The sequence below is a fragment of the Bidens hawaiensis genome, unplaced genomic scaffold (assembly GCF_021521415.1).
Source record: "Bidens hawaiensis isolate Kalapana, Puna unplaced genomic scaffold, B.hawaiensis_p1.1 tig00041427_1, whole genome shotgun sequence".
Lineage (NCBI taxonomy): Eukaryota > Viridiplantae > Streptophyta > Magnoliopsida > Asterales > Asteraceae > Bidens > Bidens hawaiensis.
Window position 1 is genome coordinate 35,103 of NW_027505716.1, and position 10,448 is coordinate 45,550.

A 10,448-nucleotide genomic window follows, 5' to 3' on the forward strand; every position below is an offset into this window, starting at 1 on the left:
GATTTTTATTTTTAAAGCCTGAGCTCGGCTCACTAATATTTTTTCGAGCTCGAGCTCAGCTTAAGCTTAACTCGTTTACTATTTTTAAATAGTTTTTATATAATTATAATTATTTTTATATTTTTTCTTTTAATTAAAATTATGTCTAAAATAGTATACATTATCTAGTTAGTCTTCATAATATTATATTTATTAGTTAATAATTGTTGTATATATAAATAGGGCTTTCTATCAATCAATCATTAGTGATATCTCACTTTCAAATGCGACATTAGCTCTGCTAGCTTTTATATCGACTAAACTGAAATGAATTCAATCGCCTTATAGTTCCCCTTAACTTATTATATGACTCAGCTTCGCCTTTTCCTTCTCTACTCCCACGCTAAAAGGGAAGTCCCGAAGGCGCATCTCTTCCGATACTCTTGTTGAGTAAGATGTTCTTCTTGCCTCTCTAGCCTTTAGCACAGCAGTAGGAATTGTCTAATCTACTAATCTAAAGCCGCTTTGAATCTCTTGGAGTAATAAGGGCAATAGGTCTTTCTTGGAAAAGATCCTTCTCTCCAGAGCGTAAGCAAGGATTTCTGATGGAGGGGCCCTTAGGTTTTCGGGGCATCACCAATGTTTGCGTTACTCAAGCCGACATTCTCGCTTCCGCTTCGTCCACTACCGCTCGCGCGGGTGCTTCACTCTAAGGCGGAACGCTCCCCTACCGATGTATTTTTCCTATCTTCAATTAAAGAGACCCATACATACAAAGATCTAGGTAGTTTATCTCCTTCTAAGAAGTAAAATCCCCTTCCCGTGCTAAGAGCCTTTCGAAACTCTTGAAGTGTAAGAGAGACTTCGCTCCTATATGTATGTATATATATAATTATATATGAAAAGACGGGTTTGATTAGGCTTGCGAGCCAGCTCGAGCTTGATAAGTGAAGCTCGGACTCATTTATTAACAAGCTTATTTTTAAGCTTTGCTCGACAGAGCTTTATCACGAGCCGATCTCGAGTAGCTCGTGAGCAGCTTGGCTCGTTTGCAACTCCTATTTGGGTGGTTAATCGGTTTATGAGATATCGGTTATTAGCCGAATTGGTTTTTGGTCAAATGATCAAAACCGGTTGTTGAAATTTATAACCATGAAAGACGGTTAGGATATTGAATTTTTGTGTATTTCTAGTTATTATATTTTAATTTTGTGTATACTACCATTTTATGTATTTATACAATCATTCATGTATTTACGCATGCATTTCATGTTTTTATAAGTAAAAATTTTAGCCTAAATTTGATTTTGGTTATTAACCAAATTAACCAAAGCAAAATGAAACCAAAAACCAGATTGGTAAATGCGGTTGAGGCTATTAACTGAACCGCGCACACCCACATGATTCATGACCAACTTATCACCGAATTAAGGGTCGGTTTTCAACATACACATAAGAACACGATATGATATTTTTACCTATAAGTAACCGGTTGCAACACGTGTCACAACTTTTAGGCGAGTTTTTTCCCCGCTTCTCTTGTATCATCATTAAATATATTAACTTGATATGGTAACTTATTAATACACGTGATCGAGGTTCCTAACCTAGTAATAAACGAGTGAAACCCAAACATAGCTCAAGTTTAGTCAAACCCGGACGACTTGTTTATGCCCGTGCACTTTTACATTAGATGCTTTTCTAACTTGAATCAATTGCAATGTAGTGATTACATCGAAACAGAAGGCAAACGGGTAAATCTCATACTTTTAATAACATACATCCATAGACGATATATCTGAGCCAGATATCACAGGCCCATGCACATTATATATGAATATATGAGCCTCTTGGACCCTCTTAACGAGTTTGCGATGTTGACCACCTTTGATTGATTCTTAGTAACAAGACAGAGTTAAAGAAAGTCGCCTCGACATAATACCTTGTAGCAATTACTCAAGGAGTACTCGACCTCATATACCTACTTTTACAACATTGATTCTACCGGGGTTTTTTTCGTAGAGCGGGTCCAAACCGATTCTTTTGTACACCTCTACTTTGAAGAGAATAACAACCCTACAATTTGAAGATCATGTTGTGATCTTTTTCAGATATTAGGTGCCCAAGACACCTATTTTTCTTGACATATAATGTTTGTTTGATACAAAATGTAGCTTCAATTACACAAAATAAATATAATTAAATAAAACATAACAACAAAAAGATACAATATACGTGCATAACATATTGATTTCAAAAAGAACTCGAATACGCAGTCAAAAAAAACTTCCTCTACTCAACATCTTGCAAACGCTCGTTTTTCTCTGTTATCTCATGCGTATTTTAATCTTTAATCGACTAAAACACCGTGCGTTGACGAATTACGTGTCATATATGTATGTATGCGTGTTTGTGTGTGTGTGTGGTTACACCTTCACTAGAGGAATGATATTCATTTTCGTACAAATGGTTTTTGACAAACGAGTAGCCTTTGGTCGCTACCGTTTTCAAAATCGACTACCCTTGCTTCCCATCGTATTTGTGTAGCGATCGTTCGGGCTTTCTCTATAAGTCCCATATTGTCCGAAAGAACAACCCAACCCTGAAAAAAATAAACAAATTTTGTATTCAGTTCGTTTTGTATCAAATCCATCCAAAAACAAGCCGAAATATTGTAAAACGACAAAAACACCCTTTTTTATCATCTAACCATCGCTTTTTGCTAGATTGATACAAGGGTATTTTGGTCTTTCCAACAAAGGCAGGGGTGTGCATGGGCCGGTTTGGGCAAACCAAACCGAAAACCGAAAAGATTTTGAAGACTGCTCAGTTTCGGTTAGGGTTCGATTCGGTTTTGATTTTTTCGGTTATACCATTTGGACTTGAAATTTTTGGGCCAAAAAAACTTAGGTTAAAATAATGAATTTGGTTCTAAAACTTTGAGCATGAATATTTTTGTTAATAACTGTTAATTGATTATTATACATTTAGACAAAAGCATTTGGGTTACACTATTTACTAATTTTTTTATAAATTACTTAACATTCAAAATAAAAAATGAAAATCCATAAATTCGGTTCGGTTCGGTTTGTCTTTATTACATGCAAACCAAAACCGAGCCGAGAATTCGGTTTTTACGGAAACAATAAACCAAACCGCCGGTTTACGTTTAAGTTGGGTTATTTCGGTTCGGTTTCTTTGGATTCATGCACACCCCATCATTAGGTATATTTTTGGTTAAATTTAATATAAATGAAATCAAATACATATTTACGAGGGTATGCACTAAAGATGCACTTAAAGTCGCTTTTAACCCGTTTGACTAATTCAACGAATTTGGCCTTATACTTTTTAGTCTTAATACAACATAAAAGATACCTCGGGGCGTAGAATTCGATCAATCTCCAAAAGTAAACTTTTCATGCTGCATCCCTCTGAACTAAGGATCGAGAGGAGTCCATTCGCATGAACCAGGTCGTATGTTCGTGGATATGTTGGAAAAGGTTCACACCTACGTTTCAACAAAGAAAACTCATAAACATCATGCCATTAGTCAATATTTCTATTTTATGAAAACTAATAAATAATATGTTACAATACAAGAAAATTGATAAGATAATATCAGTTATAATTTCTGTTTTAGGAAAACTAATAGATATGTTCAAATTTGAAAATAATAATAATAATAATAATAATAATAATAATAATAATAATAATAATAATAAGGGATATTGGTTTTTAATACTTTAAACTTTCACTCGTTGGTAGATAGCACTCCCAACTTTCACTTTGTCTCTCATCACTCCCAACTTTCACCTTATTTTCTTCTATCACTCCCGAACTAACGGAGCACTAACTTCGTTAATTTTTTTGATGACGTGGCTATTTTTTGTTGACTTGGCATTTGTTTAAATGATGTGGAATTTCTTATGTGTTAAATATAAGCCATATCATCACCATATTCCATCCAAACTCTTCACCCACCATACCTACCAAATCTCAAACCCTACCTTCATTAATCACAACCTTCTTCTCTCTGCTGCCGTAGTCATCTCCATCACCGCCACTCCGATGGCAACAACTTATTCCATTACAACGACACAGTCTCGTTATTTGGACTCATTGAAATCGCCGTCAGTGCCTCTGCTCTTTCCAAATTTCTCGATTTCGATTCAATTTGTGAGAAGAGGATGATGGAGAACCGGAAGAAAGCGTTTGTGTATGGATGATGAACATGGTAAGCTCCGTCGGAATCACTATGGCGAACAAGAAACTCATATCCGCTCACGGCTATACCTTCACAGTTGGTTAGTTACTTGCTCTGATCTCGTTTATAATTTGCAATATGGTGCGGATCTGAAACCTATTGGAGAATTGTATCTGAGCATTTATAAACTAATTGTATAAATTGACTTTAATACAACTAGATTGATCAAACTTGTATGAAACAGGGTCGGTTTCTTTGGAGAGGAAGTAGTTGCTTCCATCGGAGTGGTGGCTGCGGTGTAGATGATGGCGGTGACGGAGGGACGGAAAGAGCAGAATGTTGTGGAGCAGTGGTGGGAGGGCTGTGGTGGAGTATATGGTGGGAGGATTGTGATGGACTGGTGGAGTATAGTGATATTATGTTTTTTTTTTGTTTTTTTTGTTTTGACACATAAATTCCACATCATTATAACAAATGCCAAGTCATCATAAAAAAGCCACGTCATCAAAAAAATTAACGGAGTTAGTGCTCAGTTAGTTCGGAGTGATAGAAGAAAATAAGGTGAAAGTTGGGAGTGGTGAGAGACAAAGTGATAGTTGGGAGTGATATCTACCAACGAGTGAAAGTTTGAAGTATTAAAAACCAATATCCCTAATAATAATAATAATCACAAACTAATGTAGGTATCCAATTTAAGAAAGAGGACTGGTATACAATAAACAAGAGGTGAAAAAATATGGGTTGGGTAATGGGTCACAACAGTGAAATTTGTGTACGGGTATTACTTGTTACATAATTTAATAAAAATATAAAGTTTTTCAATAAGATAACTTAGTAGGTTTTATGAGGTCAAAAAATGCCTCCAATTGTCAAAATGGCTTTCACTGAACTTGCAAGATTAAATCGCTGCACTTCAAAACTTTAACGAAAAGAACGCTTTGGGAAACTTTAACCCATTTGGCCCGTTTCTTTCTAAGGGAATATTTTTTAACTGTTCGGCCTATTAGAGATACACTGTAGGCCCATAACAATCAACCCATTTGAGGTAAAAACTATTAAACTTTTTTCCAAAACTATTTAATTACTTAAATACAAGAATTGTATTATTTCAATAACAATAATAATGCTTTTTGAGTAAAATGATTTAGAAGGTTTTATGCTGTAAAAATACACTGTTCGAGTTTCAAGTTTCAACCCATTCGGCCCGTTCTGTTTTAAACTAATTATTCTAACCATTTGACCTGTTACAGAGAGACAAACCATAACCCAAACTGACCCATTTACAGACAAAATTACCAGTTACTGATATTTAATAAAGTAAAAAATCATACCAGTCATGTAAAACACTAGCGAAGCCCTGATGAAGTATGAGTGGGAGTGTATTACGAGTGCCAAGCGGGACAACATTCATAACCCAAACAGATTTGCCTGCTTCTAAAAATGCAGAATTTAATCCACCATAATTTGCATTCATGTCCATCACATTTCGTATCATATTATATGGCGGTAACGGGTCTTCATCCCCAGGCCTCTTCGGGTGATCAGAGAAAATTAAGGGTGTCAGCAAAGACCAATAATTCCTTAAAGCTATTCGTGAAGACTCAAAATCTTCATCGAACTCATCTTTCTGAATTTCTGTAAGAATAAGCATATATTAATTAGTTCATACTCCTTCAGTTGGATTTATTAAGACTGAACTACTTAGACAAAAACAAATGGTTTTCGCCTCTTCATATATGAAACCAGACCGAACTAAAAATATATTGAGGGTTGATCAGGGTTATAAATTCGGTTTCTACCTTATATGTTGCTTAAGATATTGAATAAGCTGAATTTATAAGGTGTGCGCGTTTGTGTGTGTGTATTGGTATATATGAAAAACAAAGAAGGGCGCATGTATTGATAATTTGATATATATGAATATATGTGGAAATAACAAGAAATGGTGTGTGTGTATGCGTGCACGCACACACGCGTACACACTAACTCACACACACACACGTATATATAAACACATTATTATACTCGTTTTTAGGGTGGTAGTAACCAAAACCAATCTGAAAACCAAAATAATAATTCAGTTTTGGTCAAAGCCGAAAATCCAACCCATTTGGTCCAATCCAATTTGTACAAATGAACAATTCTTTTATGTTGAGAACTGCGAGAATCGCATAAAGCACTTGTACATTGTGCATTGATAATTTATTGAGATAGTGGGTTAGGCAGTTATGCAACCTACACTTAACGCAAAAGGTACAAGTTCATTATGCGGTTCTTACAATTCTCAATAGAATTTCATCATTGGTCAAATGTCTAGAACGCTTTTCAATAAAAGAAGCACGTGGATCGAAAGGGTAGTGTCATTAATAGTGTAATGATTATTAAAGGTAAAACAAACTATACTGAAACAGAACTTTGCCAAAAAAAGGAAATAGTGCATTAAATTTGGGAGTAATTTCATATATATCATTCAAAAAGTTTAAAATTTCAAAATCGCCCATCCAAATAAAACACTAAAACTCATATACTTACCCCCTTCAAATTTTATAATATAAAGGGATAAACATGATATAATATAATTTGGAGAGACGGATCTGAAACTTCAAACTTTTGGAGGGTATATATGAAACTAATCCTTCATATTGAGAAAACACAAAAATGGAAATCATTGCATTTAGAATAATACTTTCCATGAATTTCCAGCTCAGCAGGGGTTATATGGAAACTGGAATTCCTGTTCTGAATCGGGACCCAACGTTTGCTGGCAGTCCCTCCTATGCAAGATGCAAGCGGCTGATAATAAGATTGAGTATCATCATGTCCTTCTCTACATGGTGGAATGACACCCTGCTTGCTGCCAAAATAAACATAAAATATAATAAGTTTACTGAAAAATGTCCTCTATTCGTTTGAGAATTTTGAGATCTGAAAAACCAACATTTAGAAATGTTACAAATGTAATATATAAATAGAATAAATTTATATATATAGGATCTGGATCATGTCAAAACTCAGTGGCGAGGTATGGTGAGGGCCATGTTATATAGGCCACCCAATTCCAGCCAAAAGCATGTGTGATGACAAATATGCATTCCATGACATGTCAACATGTTATAACTTAAAACTGTGCTTGCAAAAATATTAAAGAGTGTTTTTGTCGTTCAACATGTTTTTTTTGCCAGACTTGACATAAGTGAAACCATATACATAATATTTGGGTGGCCTTAATAAAAATAGTTGTATACTTTGGTAACGTCCACATAAACTAATCCTATATTATTCTTGTAACTCGTAAACTTTTTGAAAATTTAAGAAAACTAAGATCAAATGTGATATAATAATATGTTACCCGGACGAGTAGCATTGGGGATCAACAGTTTTCTGCCATATAAAAGTTTCTTCTTCTTGAGCTACAAATGTCCAGCAAATCTTTTTAGTGAGTTCTTCAATAGGTCTAGCCATGCTTCCCTGCTTTGTACTTAATGAACTTCCATGTAAGACAAAATAGCCACCGGGCTTCAAGATCCGATCAGCTTCGATAAGAAACATTCCATCTAATTTATAGAAGTATAATTAGAAACAGAAATAAACAACCATAACTTTTAATATTCTGTCCACCAACAAAACAACAAATATTAAATGTGCAATCAATGCAGATTTAAGAGTTAATGATGAAGAGTAATTAAGGGTAAAACGGAGAAATTAGCAAACTATTACTATCCATTTCTAAAAGTAGACAATTGTTTTGTGACATATTGAAATAGAAATGTGAGTATGCAGGTTATTATATATATATATATATATATATATATAACCTCATTAATTTTTTTATCAAAATAATGATGTTCAATATTTAAACAGCTACATTCTCCCAATACAAAAGAAAAAAAAAAGAGATTTAATGCACAATTAATGCAGATATTAGTTAGCTGAATGCCAGCTATACTCTTGCTACATTTAAGAGAGCAATTGACTAGAAAATGTTGAAGATTTAATAAGAGTAATTAAGGGTAAAATGGGAAAAGTAGTAGACTCTTATTATCCACTTGTGAACAATTATTTTGCAACGCATTATATTGAGCATGGACATTGAAATTATTGTCCAGGCAGATATATATGATTACAAGATTTTAATCAAAAGAATGATATTCAAAATTTAAGTAGTTCCTTCCGTCCATTATTATTGTCCACAAACAAAAAGATATACATTTAATGCAAATCTTAATTAGCAAAATGCCAACTTTACTTTTAATGATTGCTTTTAATTTGACAGTTTTACCCTTGCATCTCAAACACCTTAAAAAACCATTTGTTGTTTACACGTCAATTTTTTTTTTTCAAAAAATTGTGTACAAATCACATCCCTTTTCATAGAGTATGATACGCATGGAAGTTACTCGACAATAACACGTTAACAAAAAAAAAGATCAAACGCTGCCAGGTGGACTACCTTTTTTGTCCCATAAGATACCACATTGTGCACAGTGAACCATGTCATATGACAATGATGGAAATGGAAGTTTTCTTGAAATGAAGTTGCCTATAATTGCTGGAAGACCTCTTTCAAGGGATAACTGAACTTGACTACCAGTTAACTCATAAGCAGCCATACAAACAGCCATTACTTTCAGCGAAAGCAAATGAGCCCCAAAGCTACCAAACCCACAACCAATATCAAGTACCGTGCGTACCTGTCCATAAAGAATTTGAATTAAAAACAATGTGTAATTCAAGATCATATATTCAAAAAGGTCATTTTGAGTACGGGTCGATTTGGTTGACCTACAAACATCTTTTTATCGAATTTTATTTATTTATAAACAATGAATGTGCTAATCACAGACCTATGGTTAGAAAACAACAAAGTTACAATAATAATCTCTATTGAATAATATGATTCAAGAAGTTGTGTGCACTACAAATACACTTTGATTGACTTTCAACCTTTTGAACCATTTTTCAAAGAAAAGCACAGCCCATATCAAACCATTCATAAGTAACTATGTTGGAATCACCACATCTACTAATTACACATAGAATTGCAATGAAATGGGGAAAACTAATAAATCAAAATCAAGATAATATATAGGAATCGGTACTTACTCCAGCTTGAAGAAAATCAGCATCACTACCCAACCCTAACATCTCCGCGACTTGGTGGGAGTATTCTTTAACTCCATCATGGATTAACCCATCATCTGAATGGAAAGAAATTTGATTCTCTTCCAATAGCATTAGCCTACAAAAGAAATTTGAGGTGAAGACATCAATGGGCAGTCATTAATGCACTGTAATATAAAGAAACCCTTGTTTTAACTCATTCGTAAAACTAAACTCAATTCTAGAAATTACCTTTTTGTCATGCTTCCAGAAGAGAGAAATTGGTCTTTACTAATCTTTACATTTCCGTTCCATATTACATCTCTACCAACTGGCCAACTAAGAGGAGATTTATAATCGCGTGGAGGACGAATTAAACAGTCTTCATGGTAAGTTGATACTTCACAATGTCGATCAAACTCTTCTCCATCCTTAAACCCTGCTAAAAGATTTGCAGACACATTGTAGCAAGGAACGTAATGCTCTCTTTCTTTGCCACAAATCCTAACCTCATTCAGATTACTATCTCCATACGACAAACTTGTTAACTCCAAATAATCACTTGTTGTTTGATCTTTTAGTCTTCTATAGTTCGTATAAATGTCTGATTTTATACTAAACGAGACGGATTCAAACGTGGTAAACGAAGACGAACGTAACAAAATAGTAAGTGCAAGAACACTAACAAAACAGATTAGTAACCAATTCCATGGTGGTCTCGGGCCGAAAATTAAAGAAAGTTTATGAAACAAAGGTCTCCTCATATCAAAACACTACAATCCGCTTCCAAATATCGACTTACACGCACCTTTATCAAATATCAAACTACTGTTCTGACTTCAACTTACATCATATCTGATAACCGCATCCTATCATGACTTCAAATCTCATTAGGCAAATATCATCAATTCAACACAAAATCACATGATCATGACATCATGTCAGAAACCAGTGAAATTTGCCCTAAACCTAACCAACAGATGCAACTGAGCAAGATCAAGAAACCAATCAACCACTTTCCAAATTTAAGTAACCGAATGTCAGTAGAAATATCTTCAGATCAACCTGAAATCGTCAACGAAAGCCCAAATTACATCTTCAATCCATATCATTGCCATCAATAAACAAAAAAACACATATAATTAAACATTTCACATCAAAC

The 10,448-nt window shown here is 34.4% G+C and overlaps 1 protein-coding gene across 1 annotated transcript; it reads right to left on the reverse strand.

The window, feature by feature from the left end:
* Window positions 1–2,112: 2,112 nt before the first annotated feature.
* On the reverse strand, window positions 2,113–10,334 carry LOC143614930 (putative methyltransferase PMT5). Its single transcript, XM_077088224.1, has 9 exons — window positions 9,539–10,334; window positions 9,290–9,425; window positions 8,637–8,877; window positions 7,536–7,740; window positions 6,873–7,040; window positions 6,777–6,780; window positions 5,518–5,813; window positions 3,358–3,490; window positions 2,113–2,581 (listed from the first exon to the last, which is right to left on the reverse strand). The coding sequence occupies exons 1-9, from the start codon at window positions 10,048–10,050 to the stop codon at window positions 2,432–2,434; spliced, it is 1,845 nt and encodes a 614-aa protein (XP_076944339.1). The 5' UTR covers window positions 10,051–10,334; the 3' UTR covers window positions 2,113–2,431.
* Window positions 10,335–10,448: the final 114 nt, after the last annotated feature.

Coding starts and splice junctions, on each gene's coding strand:
- LOC143614930 (XM_077088224.1), bottom strand. CDS start 10,050: ATGAGGAGACCTTTGTTTCATAAACTTTCTTTAATTTTCGGCCCGAGA. Junction 8,878..9,289: donor CTGATTTTCTTCAAGCTGGA/GTAAGTACCGAT, acceptor CTTTATGGACAG/GTACGCACGGTACTTGATAT. Junction 7,741..8,636: donor TATCTTATGGGACAAAAAAG/GTAGTCCACCTG, acceptor TCTATAAATTAG/ATGGAATGTTTCTTATCGAA.